The 20,687-nt window shown below is 38.7% G+C and overlaps 4 protein-coding genes across 5 annotated transcripts in view; 1 reads left to right on the top strand and 3 right to left on the bottom strand.

Annotated features, from left to right (window-relative positions):
• sharpin (SHANK-associated RH domain interacting protein) overlaps positions 1–3,625 on the top strand; it is a 7,074-nt gene extending 3,449 nt beyond the window's left edge. Inside the window, exons 4-10 of the mRNA XM_014028699.1 lie at positions 214–365; positions 459–600; positions 692–782; positions 865–1,150; positions 2,435–2,517; positions 2,636–2,743; positions 2,839–3,625. Coding sequence (XP_013884153.1) covers positions 214–365; positions 459–600; positions 692–782; positions 865–1,150; positions 2,435–2,517; positions 2,636–2,743; positions 2,839–2,889 — 913 coding nt within the window. The 3' untranslated portion in view covers positions 2,890–3,625. The remainder of the gene's footprint in view (positions 1–213; positions 366–458; positions 601–691; positions 783–864; positions 1,151–2,434; positions 2,518–2,635; positions 2,744–2,838) is intronic.
• Positions 3,626–4,799: 1,174 nt separating this feature from the next.
• gpaa1 (glycosylphosphatidylinositol anchor attachment 1) lies at positions 4,800–8,681 on the bottom strand. Its single transcript, XM_014028686.1, is given in 14 exon segments — positions 4,800–5,251; positions 5,347–5,517; positions 5,900–6,084; positions 6,087–6,096; positions 6,187–6,278; positions 6,406–6,559; positions 6,651–6,847; positions 6,943–7,139; positions 7,249–7,350; positions 7,447–7,594; positions 7,684–7,795; positions 7,889–8,068; positions 8,169–8,291; positions 8,599–8,681. Coding segments are annotated over 13 exon segments (1,866 nt in total). The 5' UTR covers positions 8,243–8,291; positions 8,599–8,681; the 3' UTR covers positions 4,800–5,007.
• A 761-nt stretch (positions 8,682–9,442) lies between these two features.
• exosc4 (exosome component 4) lies at positions 9,443–11,145 on the bottom strand. Its single transcript, XM_014030265.1, has 3 exons — positions 10,906–11,145; positions 10,014–10,220; positions 9,443–9,920 (listed from the first exon to the last, which is right to left on the bottom strand). Exons 1-3 carry the CDS (start codon positions 11,074–11,076, stop codon positions 9,561–9,563), a joined length of 738 nt encoding a protein of 245 aa, XP_013885719.1. The 5' UTR covers positions 11,077–11,145; the 3' UTR covers positions 9,443–9,560.
• A 394-nt stretch (positions 11,146–11,539) lies between these two features.
• prkacbb (protein kinase, cAMP-dependent, catalytic, beta b) lies at positions 11,540–19,777 on the bottom strand. 2 transcript variants are annotated; one of them, XM_014030247.1, is made up of 11 exons: positions 19,511–19,777; positions 16,974–16,982; positions 16,236–16,297; positions 16,029–16,157; positions 15,624–15,722; positions 15,460–15,542; positions 15,251–15,377; positions 15,064–15,159; positions 14,487–14,609; positions 14,183–14,347; positions 11,540–13,058 (listed from the first exon to the last, which is right to left on the bottom strand). In XM_014030247.1, the coding sequence occupies exons 1-11, from the start codon at positions 19,554–19,556 to the stop codon at positions 12,933–12,935; spliced, it is 1,065 nt and encodes a 354-aa protein (XP_013885701.1). In that variant the 5' UTR covers positions 19,557–19,777; the 3' UTR covers positions 11,540–12,932. The 2 variants fall into 2 exon arrangements, with proteins under 2 accessions (XP_013885701.1, XP_013885709.1); XM_014030255.1 differs by lacking the exon at positions 16,974–16,982 and having other exon boundaries at positions 19,511–19,775.
• Positions 19,778–20,687: the final 910 nt, after the last annotated feature.

The raw sequence follows: 20,687 nt of genomic DNA, 5'->3' as shown, positions 1-20,687 counted from the left end.
TAATAATAATAATAATAATAATAATAATAATATTAGACAGAATGCATAACCATTAAAGATTCATGTCAGAATTAAAGCTCAAACTGTCACAAAGATTCAATGATTTCAACTCGAGAGAAAGAAAAAAACACTTGCATCTGTAGTTTTTCACACTTCTACGGTGATAAGTTGATGAGAATTATATACTTTTATCAACCTCAATAAACCCTGACCTCATGTTACCAAACACGCATTCAAGCACTTTAGTAACACTTCTTCTCATCTGTCCTCAGTTGCAAATATTAACACGTGTGAATCAGATGGCAAACAGAACAGCCTCGCAGCAGCGACGGAGCCGTGGAGCTCAGCCTCTCTGCCGCTCTGCGGTGAGTAACTCGGTTTATTTTTACGTGCAGTTTCAGAACTTTCTGCAAAGGTTGCAATTTTGCCCCGTTTTTTTCTTAATATCTTTTTTTAAGAGGAGCTTTGTTTGGAGCTGTCGAGGGCGATCGAAGCAGGCGACGCTCAGRCCGCCTCCCAGCATGCATCTGCACTGGCTCGACAAAAAGCAGTGCTGACGATACAGCCGTCTCAGAAAAACTACGCCGAAGGGGAAGTCAAGTGAGGATCGAAAGGCATCGATTCAAAGTCATTTGTGATGTTTTAAAGGTGACTGTGTGGGTTGAATTACTGTGAGCTATTTGTGTTGCAGCCTGTCGGTGGTGGTGGAGGATGCTTCGTCTTCCTGTTGTGTCACAGTGAAAGTTTTCCCCTACATGACCGTGGCKGAACTCAAGCAGCAGGTGAGGAAACATCGGAGCAAAATAAATCAGAKTTTGTTGAACTCGTCATTCACCGGTTCCCACGGCGGCCGTTTTCCTCCAGGTGTTTCTCGAGTACGGTTTCCATCCTCGAGTGCAGCGCTGGGTGATCGGTCAGTGCCTGTGCACCGAGCCCAGGTCGCTGGCTTCGTACGGGGTGCAGAAGGATGGCGACACGGCGTACCTTTACCTGATCTCTGCCCGTCAAGCTAACATCACGCGCCAGCTGTTCCAGCAGGACCTGGAGAGCGCTCTTCTTGTAACACCTCTTCCCCCGGGCAGCRGCTCCACCTCCCAGGACTGGAGGGGCTACAGCACCCTTCCCTCAAGACTTCCTCACAACAGCCCGGGTGAGTTTAACAAACTGCTGTCAGGATTCTTTACTATTTAGGCTGCAAAACATCTGCAATATGCAAATWGTTTTTTTTTACTTGTCTATGTTTAGCTGTTGTTGCCATTTTGTTCTCAAGTGAAATGATAACAAACACTCTACTTTCACTAGTGACTACTTCAAAACCAATACCTCCTCTTTGCTGTAACCAGAGGTGACAAGTAACAAAGTACAAATACTTTGTTGCTTTACTTAAGCAGAAATTTTGGTTATTTTTGTTTAATTTGTATTTGCATGAGTAACTGTTTGAGGAGCTGAATTTTTATTTTTGTTTTACTTGGTTTATTATTGTTTGAAATTAATATTTTTTGTTAATAGAAGCAGATATCAAGATCTTTTTCTTCTTCTGCTGCCTTTTATTTTACTTTATTTGTATTGTTTTGTTGTATGTAATGTTTTTTTGTTTTTTTTAATGAAATGAATAAATACTAAAAAATGTCTGGGTATGTATGTTTCTACTCCTTACATTGTAAAAAATGTAAGTAGAAATAAGTATTTTATTTTGGCTTTTTATGGTTCAAAAAAAAAAAACTAACTAAAAAAAAAAAAACTAACCAAATAAGGCACCTCCCAGAWAGGGTAGATTTGATTGTGACTGGATGAGAAATATAAATACGAACCATTCTGACACCTTGGTTTGTACTGGATCTGTCACACCTGTATGACACATCACACTTCAGCAGGACACAGCAGACAAATGAAGATGACCGTGGCAAAGATTTACTTTATACATGGAAACAGGTAGCCTAGTGCATCCCAAATTTCCAACTAATTAATATAGCCATTTAAAAAAAAAATGAGGAGGCAGGGTTGTACACTAAAGACTCCTGTGGCATGGCTTAAACTTTTGTCCTTAATTACTCTTTTCTTTACCTTTCTTTTATTTTTATACTTTATGCAGTTTTAATACTAGTACTTTAACACCTTTACTTGAGTAAAAAGCTTGATTTGATACTTCTACAGAATGTATTTAAACCCTAGTATGTATTCTTCTACCTGAGTGAATACTTCTGACACCTCTGGCTGTAATTGTACTTACATTGATCTCTGTAGTATCACAGCTTTTAGTTTCAGTTTAGAATTTAGAGCTTGTGTGTTTATATTTTTCTGTACATTCAGATCCTTCTTTAATAACCTTAAATTTACAGATTCTCTGCACTGCACACTGCCTTTTTTAGCTTTTTGTAAAGTAAAAATAATTGCAGTTATTTTACAGTCTAACATTGTTTTCATTGTGATACAGGTGGAGGGAATAACATCAAAGATGTCCTCAATATTGAGAAGCTGCAGCTGAACGATCACACCAACAAAGCCAGTAAAACACAGGTAATTCACCGATCTGCTGTTCAAAATGCAGTAATACTTAACTGAACCTGTTCAGTAAATGTTGTAAGGTGACTTGTAGTCTTGGAGTTTGAGTTTTTATTTTTCTTTCTTCTCACAGCAGACAGAGTGGGCGTGTCCTTCATGCACTTTTATCAACAAACCATCTCGTCCCGGCTGCGAGATCTGTGCGACCGCCAGACCTGACACACACAGCTATGTCCAGCAGGTATGAGATACTCAACAATCACTGCAGTTGAGACACTCCTCCTAACATTTATCTGCACCGCAATCACCTTTTTTTCCCTCCCATGTCTCACAAAGGAGAAAGGAAGGCGGGAGGATCGCAAGAAGTCTGGTTTAAGCAGCAGCTGACTGCTCGTCATCACTGTGGGGATTTTTATTTCTCGCTCGCATACAAAACACGCATTCACACACAGAAAGTGCGGTGGCTAATTCTGCCACATAACATGTTGACAAAATACTCACACGGAGACGGTAAAGCGCACTGAGAGTCGTTTGAACGCGGGARCGTTGGAGGTGGCACGGAAGCGGAGCTGCGTCAGTCGAGGTTCAGACGACGAACTGCTGACGAGGAGCCTTTTGTCTGTTTATGTACTGACAACATGATATGATCACAACGTGCATCTCATCTGGCCAGACCACTTTGCTATTTATTTCAGAGGGCGTGTGTGTGTGTGTGTGCATGTGGTGCAATGAACACAAACAGCCTGATATTTATTTTAGGGGGAGAAAGGGGTTTTTAATTTTTTTTTGCATTTGATTACAGTTGAAGTTTAGGGAGTGTCATCCACAGCATCTGCTAACTGTGAAGCGAGAAGGGAGGTGAAGCCTTGTGCAATACTCTGTTAAACTGTCTTTTATGTCAGTGTCAAAATGTTCTTGAAAGTGAACAAAGAGAAAGCATGGTTTGTTTACAGGGTTGTCAAGATTTTTGTTTTTAATAACATTGTATTTAGTGTATTATTTTTACCAAGGTGCATTAAGTTTGATGTACATTTCAGCCAGTGGTTTTATTGTTATTAATTCCCTCTGAGCTGTGAGAGCTAAAGGATGATTTCAGTACATAATCTAAAGGTAAGAATCTTCATCTGTGTCTGGGTTTTTTTTTTTTTTGTTTTGTGTTCTTTGTGATTAGATGAGGAAATAATTTTAGATAAGCAGCAAGGTCCTAACTTATATGTATTATTTAGTGACTTCAGTTTGTATTTTCAAATTAAAATGGTGCAAAGACAACAAAAAAAAAAATGAAGATAAAAATATATAATTTCAATTTTTATGCCAGCAACATTAGGAGAGGCATGTGCTTAACATTTGCACAGCAGAGTTGTTGGTTAAAGTAAAATATTATTTTTGCTTTACATTGATTTAAAACAGGTCTGTACTGCAGACCACCTTATCACCTAGACTAGTTTAGTAACGACATTTTATTGACATATTGCTGAAACAAAAGGCTTCTCTGAAAAAGCATCTGTATGCTAGTTTATTATCTTTAAGAATTCTGTTGCTTACCTTAAACTTGGAGGCTCCAACCAAGCTTTTCAAACTGAATTTGAAGTTTAGATTCATCAAACTACAGGACAGATTTCCCCTTTAACTCTGTCACAAAAGCATTCGTGTTTATGGCTCTTGCCTTTTTTTTGTTTTGTATGGTTTTACCTCATTTGTTGATAATTTACCTGTTTGCTGTTCTCAAGTTTTTGCATGACTCAGCACACAAATAATGTAAAAAAATAGATTATTGAAGAAATATTTATATATTTTAAATTAATGGATAGAATCAGAAAATTTCCACATTTAATGTTACACAATGAAGCAAATCAGGTAAAACTTTAGGCAGTGTTCACTAATTATACGTAGCTTTTAAAGCTTTAAAAGTACAATAAAAGGCAAAAGATCTTTTCAAGTTTTTTTCCTTTATTTTCAGTTATAAAAATAAAATAAACAGGTTTCCAAAAAAAAACATTCAAACAAATATAAAATATTTAACAAAGTGATGGCTTAACTGCTTTAGATGTGCAGATATCTAAAACAAGTAAAAAAAAAATCCAGTTTGTTTTATTACTGCTCTCTGTTGTCGCCCTCTGATAAATAATTCCTAAACAAAACAGTGCCATGTTGCTTTTAAGGTATTTAGAAAGAAATTCAACCAAATCTATTTCCAAGCAAGAGACCTTTCACTTACGTTAAATTCTGATTTCTCTTCCCTTCAATCGTTTATATAATTCTTAGTTATATAGCACACAAATCAGTTTAGTTTTTTTTGTTCAAATTGCCCCTCAATGCGCATGTAATTAGTAAAAGTTATACCAAGAAAATGTACAAAAAGGGAGTGATTCTCTCCATAAGAACCGTTCCTTACCAAACACTTCAGTAGGTTTAAGCACTCCTCCTTTAGGTTTCCCTCAACAAATAAGCCTGAGCTCATCTCAGAGGGTGTGTGTGCGCTCGAGTCTTTGGTGAACCTGCATCTTACTTCCAGAAGAGGATGTTCCAAAAAAGCAGCCAACAGGGATACACCACCAAGGAAATGAGTGGGTAGACCAGAGACCCAAACAAATAGTGGTCCAGAATACCCTGCGAAATGACTGAAAGGTAAAGCACCCAGCCGTCTTGGGCACTGACGGGCGTATCCTGGAGCTCTCGGAAGAAAAAGACCGAGAAGAGAAGTGTGCATGCTGGGCTGAGGATGACGAAGGCAACAGCTGACAGAACCCTAAAACGAGGAGGGGAGAAAAAAAAGGGGGGTTGCATTGCATTTTGCTTCGGTATGGTTGCGATATGACAAAGACTGAGAAAARTATTACTTACTTAGGCACGTGTGGTGTGACAAAAGCAGCCACAGGCACCAGGGTGAGAGCCAGGATGAAGCCCAAGGAGAAGTTGATGAGGGCCGTGCAGCCCAGCAGCACAGCCAGGTACAGCACAGCGACGAGCTTTAACACCTTCCAGCCCTGCTCAGTCCCCTCACCAGAAATCAACCTGCGACACGTGATAATATGAATTACTCTGCAGCAGCACGGCTGCAAGGTTCAAAGTGTCTATACTGCTGTAAACTGTGCATCTGTTGATTCATGTAGGATTTTCTGCTTGTAGCATGATCACTTTATAGCCTCTGAGAATGCAGCTATATTCATAGAACCAGRGTTACTGTTTTTGTCAAAGGTACATGAAACCATATTTATGAGACGAGTATAATTAAAATAAAATAATCAATTAAAACATCCTATACCTCAAACTACATTTAAACTGCCGGTAAGTAACCCCCCCCAAAATCAATTTGTCAGACAAAAATATTCACAGTTATTTGCTCAAATTTAGGTGCAATTTCATCAGTTTCATCTGAATCAGTGTCAGCAACTACCTGTGTGTGTTATGAGGCAAAGCCAGGCCGGCTGTATAAACGGCAATAGCCGTCAGGACGACCGCTTCAGTTTCAGAAACGGGGAAGTGTTCGATGGCCATCTCCTGGAAACGGACTGGCAGCAAGTACAAAGCTGCTCCRGTCAGGTGGCTGATCACCAGAGGAGTCAACACCGACCGCACCCCTGGACTGGACTGCTGGGAGGCAAAAAAAAAAAAGGCTTATTTTTAGAAACATAACCTAGATTTGAATAAGWAGGGGGAAAAAATGCACTTCTTTGTATCTACATCAGTGTTTTGTGTCTAACCTGCTCAACATCTGCAATGCCATCCTCAGTTCTGGCTGGTGGCRTTGAAAGCTGAACCCATAAGTCCAAAGCCTGAGTCGTAGTCAAGGTGTAAAAACGTAAGGTCCCACCTGTAACATTCAATTTGTTGCACTGTGTTTTGTTACGCTTCATTTCAGGTCAGCTTAAAAAGGCATGAGAAATTATGATGTTAGGATACACGAAGCAGCAGAATAACGGCAAGGAGGCCGAAGGCCGGCATGTAGTATCCGATCGAGACAAAGTGGGTTAGCGATGGCATGAGGTAGAAGAAGTAAGACTGGTGAAGGCGCTCCAGGAGGTTGTTCAGCTTGCGATACATTCCTTCTAGCAGTCTAGGAGAATCAAAAACAAAACTTAATTACAAATAAATTCACGTTTGCTATGAAACTAAGAGCATACACGTATTAAAACTATAACTCTGACCTGCCTACGGTGGTAGCGTCAGTTTTATACTGACGGAAGCTGTTGATGCCACTGATGGTGGCGGCCTCTATGTGGTAGCGTAAGAAGAGGCCGTGGTCTCCCCAGGGCCGCCCGCTGGCCTGCTTCATCACCATCAGCATCATGGTCTGGACCGCATGGCTGTAGCCTGGCACACTGTCCCAGTCATTCCTTTGCAGCTATAAAAAAAAACAAACACATCCAGACATTAAAATAAACCAGCTCCATCACTGCTCTGGTGACAGATCAACTGACATGTCCACAAGCTTTTTACCCTGCCCTGGATGGTGCAAACAACTCCGATCTTCTGACAGAAAGCATAGAAGAGATTTGCTAAATCCAGGTTGGGTAGCTGGCCGTTGAGGCCTTCCAGCACTATGTCCAAACTGGTGACRACATCACTGCTGAGCTCCAAAGACAGGGCTGCCTGGATTGAACCGCCRCGGCCTTGTAACGGAGACCATTCCATTCCTAGAACAATTATGGAAATAAAAMCTCTGTGAAGAATTCAGCCATTTTATAATTCTGAGAACACGTATGCTTCTCAATAACTTCAGCGATATCTAGCGTTCATTTTTACCTGTAGTGTTGGTGTGGTGGTAACCCTCCAGCCAGGCCTGCATGCCGATCAAATCATGCTCATTCACAAGAAAGATGATGTCCTTGGCCCAGTAAACCTGATCTATAAAACAGAGTTCTCAGAACCTAGAAAAACAACTGCAACATCATCTCAGTGGTGTCTAACTGTGTTGGAGACAGCAGCAAATGTTAAACTTACTTCGAAAGTAATGTGCCAAGCCAAGCAGCAGCCCCACCGCCTGGTTGTTGTTGTCACCTGGACTGCAGGGAGCAGTGAGCACCAGGGCCTCAGTCCGGGGAGCTCTAGGGGCCCGAAGGATACCATAGACATTTGTGCCTTTCACAATCTAGTGAGAAATAGCAGGAAAAAAAAAMATTCATTTTAAAAAGTGAGGAGAAGTGGGAAAATGTTACACGGTTTGTGTAACAAGCTCACATATCTCTCCTTATTTTCATCGGGGAACGGTAGTGTGCGAGAGAAGCTCTGGGTGAACACTTCCAACCCTCGAGCCTGCATGGTTCTCACCAACCAATCCACYGGCATCCCACTGCAAAAAATAATAATTTAAAAAAGTAGATTCAAATAGGATCAGTTGTTATTAAGAATGTGGGAAGATTGAAATAACACAACAGAAACATACCCAACTTTCTTCTTGTGAGCTGCAAACTCTCTAGCTGTGGCCAGGGCCCTCTCCCCAGCAGGGAACCGCTCCTCCACCATGGTGGACCCCATGGCATTCTCTGACATGTATGTCCGCAAGGTGAAGGGCTCAAATGCCAGTCCCATGAACCAGCACACACCGGCACAGTAGCACAGCACACTGACATGTAGAGGCGGAAGACGAAGCATTATGCATTATAAAGAATGACAACATATATGGGTGCAAAGCTAATTTAAGCACATCAGGTTCTGATTCTCACCAGATTGGAGCATTGAGGCGGGTCAACATGCTGATCAAAGCCCGTCTTCTGTTTGGGTCTGACAACAGTCCCATGATGCCAGCTTTACCTTGATCTTTCTTGAAGCCTGGGTATACAGAGCAGCTAACAAATATGATTTTAATTCATTACTACTGCTAGAGTGAGCAATAACTGAAATAAAATAATTTTTAAAAATTGATTATTCTCAAAACGCTTCAATAAACACATGCCCATTTTTATTACTTTTTAATTTTCATTTAAAAATGAAGCATTTTGCTCAGCCATTCAGCAGCAGTAGCTTCATGCTAGCTAGTTCCGCACACAGGCTTCCCGAAATTGTAAATATTTCGAAGCGCTGACTTCTATTTATAGGGACTTTTGATATGAATTATTTACGGTGTTTTGATAATTAAAACGTATAAAAACATACCAAAAAGTGGCCACTCTCCGCTGTTTTAGGAGGTGCTGAATGTTTGCAAGTTCCTTGTTTCAGTGGGAACACTAATGCTGCGGACCGATTTCCGCTTTACCATTCTTCAAAATAAATGCAATTTGCACAATCCTCAAACTCAAAATACTGAGGAAGTTTGTAAAATCATTGAGTTTTTTGTACTCACATACTTTATTAGATTATACGCATTAGGTTTTTTATTTCAATAATCTTAGTAGTTTGTAATCTTTTCGTTTGGTTATCATAGTTTCAACTCAATATAACCTTAGCTTCATGATCAATATAAGCAATTATCAAAATTTCTATTTGATTCTGGACATATTAAATATGACAGAATGTGATGATAAACATAATAAAGGAGAACATGGTGTTGCATTCTAGGGGTGTAACAATACATCATTCTATATCGATATATTGATTTGAATGGTTCATGATTCAGTTATATCGAGGCAAAATGAAAATATCGATCTACATTGTCAACATATGCTTGATGTGAATTGATATTGTACGCCCATCTAACAGTCATTAAATATCGCATTATATTGATCGCAGACATGAATTGAATCGAAATCATATCGTGACAGACTTCGTAATAAGCGAAATATCAAATTGTCATCCAAACATATCGAAGTAATATCGTATCGTGATAAAGCTGGTGATTTACACCCCTAATGCATTCCTGATTGTGTCTGTTATCAGTCAGTGTTTATAAGGATGCTAAAAATCTCCATTTCATTTATCTCTTTCAGTGTTTACTTCAATAACTTACAACAATTTTAAGGCCTTGGAAAAAAATTCAAGGAATAAAACATAAAAACAAGACTTAAATTTACATATTTATTGGTACAGTCCAGTATATACAAAAGTACAAAGAAACAGTATGAATGAACACAAAGAAAAAAGCAGTTCACATATTAACAGTTCCCATATTCTCCTTTTCATCACTCTCTGGTGAGCACCGAGGCTTCCTGAAGATGCTGCCTCACCACCTCGTCCAGCACTTTGCTCACACCTTTACAAGCAGTCATTGCAGCTTCAATAAGTGATTCCAAGTGATCCTGATGCAGTCTGGCGTCCATCTGAACAAGGGCAATTTGTCCTCCTCTGGGCAGCAGCGCTAACGCCAAAGAGCTCACTCCTCCGCTCTCCTCTGCGTAGCAAAGGTCAGCAAGGGGGGTCTCGTCTACGAAGCCCACGGTGCAGGCGCACACGTAGTCTCGCATGGGGATGCCAGCATCAATCACAGCCAGGGTGGCAGCATTCACACAAACACTGTAGTTTCCTCCATCTGACTGCAGAATCTGAAAAAGTGAATACGTATATTTTAATAATCGCATTATTTGTTTGTTTCTCCTACAGGAAGCAACATGATAAACTTTCATTTTAAGTTGTACCTTGACATAAATATCAATTTGGGAGCGCGGGAAGAGCTGGGTCATCACAGCAGCTTCAAACGTCTGCTTCAGGTGGAGGCTCATCTCGGTGGATTTGCGGTCTCCGTGTGGTCTCCTTTTCCTCTCCGCCGTGCTGAACGTGGCCATGCTGTACTGGCAGTTGATAACCGCTCGATCGTGGAGGGTCCGACTTCTCGAACCACGCATCTAAGAAGTAACAGAGACAGTGACATCAGACCAAATGCACAACTACAGATGCTGTATCCTAATCCGGACTGTAAATTCAAATAGTTAAAGTGACTCACCAGCTGATCGTTATTTTTAAGAAAAACGTTTTCTACAATAAGCTACACATCTAATAACAACAACAATAATTATAACAATAAATCTGAGGACCAGGACAACTGATTTGACAGATCAGATCAGACCTGCTTTGGGAGCACATCAGATATGTACAGATTTGGTAGAAAACTTTTAATGCTTAGTTTTTTTTAGTGTATTAAATTCTAAAACTGCAATAACTTATGTTCAAATCACACCTTTAAAAAATCAATGTCAGCTGATCTCATGTAGACTACCACTGATTTAATGTTTAATGAGCTGCTTTTCACTTAATCTACACTGTCTAGAAATGCAGTTTTGACTCTAATTTGATTGGATCATTTTTGCAGTCCTAATAACATGTAAGAGGAGGAGCCAACAGATATGCTAATGCTAGTATGGCTCAGGCTAATTATATGCTACTGTACCCAAGAACTGATACGAATATTCTATTAGCATATGTGTACAACGCTTTATAATATGTACTACTTTGAAAACTTGTTGCAACAGTGCCTTATCTTTATGAACGTAATGCTCATTCATTTCCTCCTTCAACACCGACGCTTCTTACCTCATGTGGACCGTAAACCACAGCCAGAGCCTTCGTGTTTCCCTGCTCTAAATACGCAGAACCGTCAGCCTGGGCGAACACACCCATGCGGGCCTGAACCTTCCGCAGCTCGGTGGCTTTTCTTCCATCCAGACGGTATCCCTGATCAGACAGCAACTCCAAACCCGCCATGTTTCCACCGCGAGCTTCAGCAACAACCGAGCAGCGACGTAACGCGACACGTGCCCTCCGCTACACTACATTACCCATCAGCCACTCGCAGAAAATGAGCTACGGCAAGTCCAAAGGGCAAAAAAAAAAAAAAAAAAGAAAAAAAAGAAGGTCGTCTTAAATCTAAATGTTTGTTGGATTAAATCATTGCTCCTTCGTTGTGACAGTTTCATTCAGGTAGTTATTACATTTTAGACAGCTAGCTGCAATAATTTTTATCTCCCCACCCTGAACTGCTACAAAATATTAATTTTGTTCCAAAAGGGATTAACCGAAGTCAGAGAAAAGAAAACTCTTCTCCTGAGATCTCTGGTAATCTGTAAATCCATATTAAAATCAACTCACTAGCAAGGAAGTTAAATGTGAAATAGGTGGAAATGCAGGAGGAAACAGGAGGCTCAATAATGAGATTACCAAACTTCAACACTTTTAAAAATAAAATTTATTAGCATCTCTAATGTGTATAAATAAAAACAAATATGTAACAATGCATATATGTATAATGTAATGAGCTTAACAATAACAGAGTTACATGTGATACAAAGGAGCAGTCATTAGTTTAGCTAGTGTATTGTTGGGAAAAACTGTACTTCCAAAATCAAGCCTTCAGAGGTATATCTAGTCGTGGCAAATCTACATTCTTTGACAAGAATGACAATGTTTCTGTGGTGAGTAACAGAGAGAAAATAACCTATTAGCATTTCTGCCTTAGTCTTAAAAAAAACTTTAAAACATATTTCAATACATAAAATCAAATAAAGTTTATTCTTTTTAGCTTGAACTATGAATGTTAAGGTGGTAAAGCCTCAACATTATTCACAATGACCTCTTCAACTTTACAAAACACTCAATAAAAATCTAAAAATGATTTTGCTTGACTCTTATTCCACTTACTCAAGTCGCCTTGTTTCACAGACTTGTAACAAAAAGGGTCCAATGCAGATCTCAAATCTAGGGACAATAAGACTAATGTTAAACACAATAGGAAAAACAGCAAATAAGAATTTTAACATGTAACTAATCAACCCAAATGGATCAGATAAAAAAAATAATGAATATGCATTTTAATAATGCAAGGCCAATGAACTTCTGAGATGGCTTGATCAGCCTGGGTCAGAACAAAAGAATAAATAAAAGTAAAAACGAATGATTTTGTGGGGTTTGAGGACTTAGCTCTCCTAAGGCAACAAGCTACGAAAGGACAGGACCTTTCTTCTTGGGTCAACTTTTTTTTTTATATATTTGGTCATGCTTTAAACCATCATGGTATTAAAATGTCTTTGAATATTGACAGATATGCACATGAGACCAAATCTACTTGTGTCTGCTGGCTTCAACTAAATTGGATGTGGACTTTAATACACAAAGCGGATGGCAAACAGAAAAAACACAAAACCCACTCAAAGTGTATAAAACTGCTAAAGAGAAGTCGGTTATAGTACRTTGACTAGTATTGGCCACAGTCAATAATTCTTCCTTTTTTTTCCAACAACAAAAAACAAACAACAAAAACAAAAATACTAAGCACATTTTAGTTTTGATAAAAAATATCCAAGACTAACTGCCTTCAAAATAAAAAAAGAAGAAAACAAAAGTGATGTGTCTGATTCGATATGCAGGTGTTTGTGACGCTGAGGGGTTATCGACACTCAAGGGTCATGACAACTTCATTCAACCTTGTGGAATGAAGGGACTTTGTAGATCTGAAAAATAATAATAATAATAATAATAATAAGATGGTCTCTGCTCCATCCCAAGTCTTTAAGAAGAGTGCAAAGATCCCCTTATTTTCCCTGATATATCCACGTTCTTGTGTCTCAAAACTCGGCAAACTCCTTTGCACATTTTTCCGTTAAAGAAACACGGATTTCCTCTTCTTCGTAGTCATCAAAGTTGCTTGTGTCACCAGGTCCTCTGCACTTTGGTATGAATGGAGCTTCAACCTGCAAGAGCAAGAGGTGTAGTCATTTTACAGGGTTATACTGCCTGGCACAGGAGTGGGAAATTGCTTCACAGAGAAAAATAAAAATAATAAAAAAAGCCAAAGCACCTGGAAACCAGTAAGAATTATTTAAGGGAACACACACTGTATCAATACACAAAAACACAAAGAGCAGAAGTTTTACATTTGAACACTAATTAACCTCAGAACTCATTATTGGTTCATCCATAAATGTTGCAGCACTAAAGCCCCTTGATATTTTTTATTCTTTGTAAATAAAAATAACTCACAGCCAGTGAACAAGTATTCAAAACTCTAAAAAGGTTAAGCTCGTGTTCCTGAAGTAAAACTAAATTTGAATCTAAATATTTAGAATGCCATTTCTCCAGACTTGCCAATCCACCTCCATCAACTCAATATTTGCTAAACACAGGCGTGTGTTTGACTGTCCCAGAAAAGACAGAAACAGGGACTTATTTCATGTTTGTGTGCAAACTAGCACATCTAAACAATGAGCCGTCATGACTGACTGGAGTTTTTGTAATTCTGTTCACCAAATTTACATGAAAAAAAAAATTCAATCGTCTCATCCATGAAGACAGGATTTCTCTACCTTTTATTTTAATTATCAGTAATTGACTGAGGGGTAAAAACCCATGATCAGGGCAACCGCAACACCAAAATARAAACAACAAACAGAAAAACAGGCTTTAAACAAACTTTTTTTTTACAATAACAAAAATTATGTCCAGTTCACAGAATATAAACTTGAATTGTACACAAAATAGGAAATATTTTCACCCAAGTTACAGACGAAATGTGCTTGTAGTTGTTTATTTTATTTCTTTTAGAAATCTCAAAAATTTATTGTCTAATAAAATATCAAAATAGAAAAAGAAAAAAGAAAGAAAAATGGAAACACTACATAAAGCCTCACTAGAATGGGTGCCTAAAATGAACCATTGTCATAGAGGACAGGAAAAAATAAWTAAAACTGTTGAAACATCTTCAATTTGCTTCAAAAGCAAACATTACAAAAAAATTAAAACATAAATTAACCAAAAAGAAATAATTTGGTTTGTATAGTGTAATGTTTGGTACGTGAAACTGTGTCTGCCGTCTTACCTTTCGTTCATAAATTGCGATCCAGTCTGTTGTTGCGAACCATTTGTGACCCTTGATGTCGTTGACACCGTTCTTCAGGTTGCCGTAACGTTTGGTCAAATCTACCTGCAGCAGGTTTCTCAGCAGGTCCTTCAAATCAGAGCTGAAGTGGGAGGGGAATCGTACCTGGGAAATACACAAGTATTTGTGGCTATCCGTTATAACAATTTACACCCCACCTCCCACGACTCCCATTTGTACAAAAAAGAACATTCTCATTCAAAATTATACAATGAAAGATCCTTTAAAAGAACAGCCTGCTTACCTTTCCAGACACGATCTTTTCATAGATTTGAATGGGCTGATCGGCAAAGAACGGAGGGTAACCAGCTGCCATTTCATAGATGAGAACTCCGAGTGCCCACCAGTCCACAGCTTTGTTATAACCCTAAAAAGACAAAACGCATTTTCATGTAGCTCAAAAATAGAAGACAAAACAAAAGCACTTTTCTCACTCAGAACTAAATTAGACAATTATCCCGTTTTTAGTGTTCCTTCTTAAGAAGTATTTTTAAACTTGAGAAGATTTTTTATATGAATCCTACATCAAATTATACTAAACAATACCATTCAAACAGAGCAGGTCTGTTTCAACAAATAGTTTTTTTTTGGCATTAAAATGATATATTTTGCACCACTAATCTGATACATTTTGAAAGTTTATTTTACATTTTTAGCAACTGTCAAAAATACATTCGATGTAGATTTCTTTAGTGAAATCAGGGATTATTCCAATTTAAAAGGAGGTCCTAAAAATGTTGATTTAAAAGTTATCTATTTTGTTCTTTTTATTGATGAGGTATAAGGTGAATATTAAAAACCAAACAGTTTTAAATTCGTACTTTGCTGAGAATGATTTCAGGTGCCAGATACTCTGGTGTTCCGCACAACGTCCAGGTTCTGCCTTTTACTCGTTTGGCAAATCCAAAGTCTGTCACCTGGAAGTCAAGAAGACAAACTGTATTCTCCGCTCCCACAAATGAAGAACTGAAACAGCAGCATGGCTTCATCATTTGCATTTTCGCTCACCTGAATGTAGCCGTGGTGGTCAATGAGAAGGTTCTCTGGTTTCAGATCTCTGTAAATGAGGTCTAGCGAATGCAGGTATTCAAAGGTCAGCACTATCTGGGCAGCATAAAATCGTGCGTGTGGTTCACTGGACAAGAAACAAAATGTTAAACTTAGACACCACTGTGCTTTAAATTTTAGCATTCAGTAACTAAAATAATAAAGCTCACCTGAACCTTCCAATTCGTCTTAAATGTGAAAACATCTCTCCTCCTGGAACATACTCCATTACCATGTACAAATTGGAGTTGTCCTAAAGATAAAATTAAAAAGGACACCTAAATATTCCAGTCAGCAATTTCAGTTTCTAATTTTTAAACAAAGCACACTGTACCTTAAATGCGTACTCAAGTTTGACGAGAAACGGAAAGCTCACTGCTTGCAATATTCTCTTCTCATTTAAAGTGTGTTCTATTTGCTTGAGTTTCACCACCTGACAGACATGGAGATAAGATGGCCTCATAAGACAATTCTCTTTTACATTAGCAATAAAGTTAGAGGAACCCTGAAAGCAAAGGCTGCTTTTATCTATTAATATTTTATATAACTTGAGTCCCCAAACTAACCCCTTAATGCAATGCATAAAAGGTTAAGACAACATTTTTTAAATGGATTTCGTAATTTTGTTGACTGGGGTAAGTAGCCCCCAACTTTTATTGACCCAAAAAATTTACTGCTAGTGTCAACTTCCTTATTTGTTTGACAATTCTCTTTGAAGCCTTCTAAAGTTGCCACCAACCTTCTGCTTGTCCAATATTTTCATGGCAAAGAAGTGCTCTGTTCCTTTGTGTTTTACCAGCATGACTCTTCCAAATGAGCCGGTACCCAGGGTCTTTATCCTGTCAAAGTCATCTAGGCACGTTGTGCACTGCAAAAACAACCTCAAGTTAATACACTATTTACAAAAGACTGGTAAAGGTCACGTTCAGCTGCTTATCTGGCTGACCTGTGGGGGGCATTCCCATTTCCGTAAGAAGTCTTCTTTGGCTTTGGCTAGGAACTCTTTTACTAAAAAGAAAAAAAAATGGAGTGCAGAGTGTAAGAGTTGGCACACAACAAAACTTTGGTTACACGAACAAACAGCATACTCGGGGTTATAATTAATTTAGCAAACACATTAAGGAGAAGGGAAAGGGAAGAAAAGTTGGGATTTTAAATTAAATTTGTAAGTGAAACAAGTAGAACACAGGCAGAGAGTCACAACTCTCATCTGGATATAAAATGAAAGGTATTATAAAAACCATCACTGCTTTGTCTAAGGAGAGGGCAAAACACAAACACAAGACATTCACAGGCAGACAAGTGATGCATGCCAAGAAACTCTGTGTTCTCTGTTATTTATTAGCCTCATTCAAAATGAAAAATAAAAAAATAAAATAAATAAAAAACACTTATAAAAAGGCACAAAATGTAGATTTTTCTAGGCATATTGAGCATCACTTATTCAGTTTTTAGGGACCGTTATTAAACACAGCTTAAAAAAGAAGAGCAAAAACAAACCAATGTATGAGAAACACAGCAGACCGTGGATATCCAGATTGAGAGTATGCAAATAAACAACAAACCAAAAAAAAAGTATAATTAAAGTATAATTAAAGCACAATTAAAAACAAAGTCACATCTAGCAGGTTTTCACAATGAAACCAATGCAGTTCTGGTCATCTTTTTTGAGGAATCAGCATACCAAAAGTCTCTACAGATCACCATGGTTTTGCAGGAACAATCACCCACATGGATGGAATGATACAGAAGAGAAGACAGAGAGAAATACAGAGTTCATGTACAAAAACAACAAGTATAACACAGCAACAAACAAGAAGCATGTGTTGTGAACAGAAGCGAGAACAATGAGGAAACCGTTGACAGTCACCTGAGGAATTTAGGCAGAGAGACTAATTGTCTGTCGTGGTAGTCGAAGAACCTGTGTTCCAGAATATCATGTTCCACAAATTAAGTCATGCACAATAGAACAGATTAAAAGGATAACACACCTAAATGTTAAATAATGAGTGTTCTAAGGCATTAGGACTTTATTAAACTGATTGATATTTGCTGTTTTAGTATGTCTTATTTATTTTGTAATAAATCTAAATTTGTGATAAAAGTGCTTAGAAACAAAACCGATGCAAAAAAAAGTAATTTTAAAAAGTATTTACCGGTAGATAACAATATTTGTAATTCAAGACTCTTCTTTTCTGAGTTATTGTGGCAAACTGAAGATAATAGCTTACGTCTTGAACTTTGCTAAACTAAGACTGTCCAAAATATGATTATTTGTGAAGCAGAAATCATAAGAAGTTCTGCGCTTTTTTCTTATTAAATCACTCCTCTACAAAAGCAAAATGTTTACACCAAATAAGCATCTAAAAGTCACACCCAGACCACTTTAAACAGTTTAAAAGTATAAAGGTTTAGCTTTTGTAGCTTATGGGAAAGAGCTCTAAAGTTTCCGCACTTAGACAAGTGTCTCAGGGATCAATGCCAACATTCAGCAGAGCAGAACATGGTTGAGGTTTGCCGCCTGTCCTGAAGCATTCCAGTGTGAACACGGTACATGGGCACTGCCTAATAAAATAGGTGTCACAACAGCAACTGTTAAATCCAACTGTGAGTGTGCAGATGCTCGCTGAAGCGTTCCAGCCAGTGACATCTGTATACAGTAAATACGGGAAACATGGCACTGTAGGTTACCAGGTCATCTTAGTAGAAGCTTCAACTCCAGAACAAATCTGTAGCTCGGGCCAGTATATCAGCTTAAACAGGTTTGATAGTTAGCCACAACTCTGGATCTAGGGATCACAGCTGAATTCAAAACAAAAGCTTGCTGCTATAGATACCATTACCGATCTGATTATTTCTGTCTGCTTGTGAGCTGCTGTCTGTTCACAGACCAACAAACTCAAAACATCATAAAGTGATGTTACTTTAAACAGATTCGACCTGCAGCAACTGCATTTTTAAAATAAAACTGTATGAACTAGGTTGAACAATCCCATGAATTTCAAATGAACAAGAAATCCCCACATCTGCGTTCACACGGAGGCACAAAGGGAAACAGTTGTGATTTACAGCGTGAGGTGGTCAGATGCACACATCAAGGTACGCGAGACTAAAGGAACACTATCCCAGAGTTACGTCAAACCTTTCAAAGCTTTGTAATACTCCTTATCCTCTGACGAAGGTCTGATGACAAGCTGCTCCAGTCAATGACAAGCGGGGTGTGAGAAGTGAACCCTGGTAGACTTCTACCACAACCAGATTAGGGGGGTGGGTGAAGGGGTGTCAAAACAAAAGTAGCATGACTGAGGTGCTGTTTGCTTCATAAACTGGACAGGCTGCAGTTTTATGAATGAGAAAAGGGAATGTGTCATTTCTTCTCCATATTTGGTTGTGGTGCTGAAGAGAGGGACGGCTTTGTTTATGTAGCCTAGAATAAAATGTGGCAGTGAGGCCCCGGGGCGGAAAACAGTCCCCACTCTCTCTCTCTCTGCCTTCAAATAGAATTGAATGCCTATTTATGACAATTATTCACGGGTCTGTGGTTTATTGCTGCAGATTTAGGATCATCGGAGCAGAGTTTGTGTCTGACACAGCTGGCTGTGCTGAGAAGAGCCTGCAGCCAAAACGCACAGCAGGAACCACATTCCTCACAGTTAGAAGTTCAAGATGACATCGAGCCTGCGGTGTTGGGATGGAGCTCGACTTTGGGTTTTTAACCTGTATCTAAAACACACACACACKGACATGAAAACACTGCAAGCTGTGGCTAACTTAACGGGCCTCAACAACTACCACMATCAGGAGGGAGTGAAGGGCCTTCTGAGGGCTAATCCCCCTCCCTATTAGGGCTAAAGTTAGCAAGTTAGCTTGTTGAAAGTTTGATTATTTCCGAGCTCCAGCAGACATGCAAACGCCCATTAAACGCTTGAAGCTGGCAGCGTTTGTAGAATCATCAAGAAAAAAATCTCTGACAAGTCCTCCATATGCTTTAACAGCCTGTTTACACTCCCAAGTGCTCTATCCCCTCCCCCGTGGATGCCAAGACAGACTTGTGCCCTAGCCTGGACTATTTGCTAATTTTAAACGCAAAACAAACGCCACTTTATGAAGGCTTGGTGGAACGCGCCAAAAATAGGAGCAACCAAAAAAAAAAAAAAAAAAAAAAAAAAAAAAAAAAACACGACCAGCTCAAGCAAGCGAGAAATAGCAAACAGGACTCACCGCTCTCCAGCTCGTTACCCTTCTTGGCGGTGGCAGCGTTCCCCATGGTGTGTGGAAGACACGGCGGACGCTCCGAGGAGATGGCGGCGGCTAGCTAACCTTCCAGTTGGTGTTTTATTCGAGGTCTCTCAAACAGGGGAAAAGCAAACCGATACAAATATTTAGTCGGTTCAGAAATGAGGAAATAATGTACCGTATCCCTTCCGCCTGCCCTTTCACTCTTCCCCGCTAGCCTCCCCCTCCTTTCCCCTGAAATATTTCCGCTGCTACTTCAGTGATGTCTGCTCGGTTGACATGAAGCTAGCGGTCACTTTTGTGTTATGGCAGGCCGTTGTACCATATAAGCAAATAACAGTTCTCTCAGCTGTTGTAGTTATATCATTCCATCTAGTCAAATTTGCCATTCTTGCTGTTGTCAGAAGTTAAATTTACGGTATTTAAATGAAGGAATATTACAACTAAATTTATATATCTACGGATTTTTAAAACATCAAGGCGGCTGTTTTAACATTTAACGGCTATAACATTGGAAATACTGTATATCCTCCTGAAACCCAAGGTAAAAACGTATTTTGATATTTGTTTTTATATTTATCAAGTGTTAAGTAAAACAAATACACACATATATTAAAAAGTCAGCCTATTATGTTTCCAGCACATTCTTGTCATCTGAATAAACATTGCTTATCTAATATAGAGGAACTACTAGAAGATACTTGCATTTTTAAACTCTATATCATCACTGTCACTATAATAAAATGAAACTCAGGACTAGCTACAAGGGGATCATATATGATTGTGATGATGCAACTCAATAATATAGGTAGAAAAAAAAAAGTTAAACAGGTCCTCTGGATGAGTTCTTTTTTTCAAAGAAGAACCAGATGATCTAATACGTTCCAATTTCTGAATGTGAGTTCCTCTTTATAGGACATCTGTTTTAGACATGCACAATCTTTGTTCTAGAAGGAATGTACTCATATTGACRTGCAGTTCTGTAATGTGGATCCACATTTAAAGTAAACAAAGTCTGAATCCACTGAATACCACATGGAAGATTATATGTGACTGACCTGCACTATAATGGCTGTAATCAGTGTATATTTAAAAAAAAACATACTGGACAACTGTAGAAGCTCTATTTGCTCATTTTGAAAAAAAAGTATATATATATATA

Source organism: Austrofundulus limnaeus, unplaced genomic scaffold, assembly GCF_001266775.1.
Source record: "Austrofundulus limnaeus strain Quisiro unplaced genomic scaffold, Austrofundulus_limnaeus-1.0 Scaffold6, whole genome shotgun sequence".
In the NCBI taxonomy this organism is placed as follows: Eukaryota; Metazoa; Chordata; class Actinopteri; order Cyprinodontiformes; family Rivulidae; genus Austrofundulus; species Austrofundulus limnaeus.
This window is presented reverse-complemented; position numbering and strand designations above follow the sequence as displayed.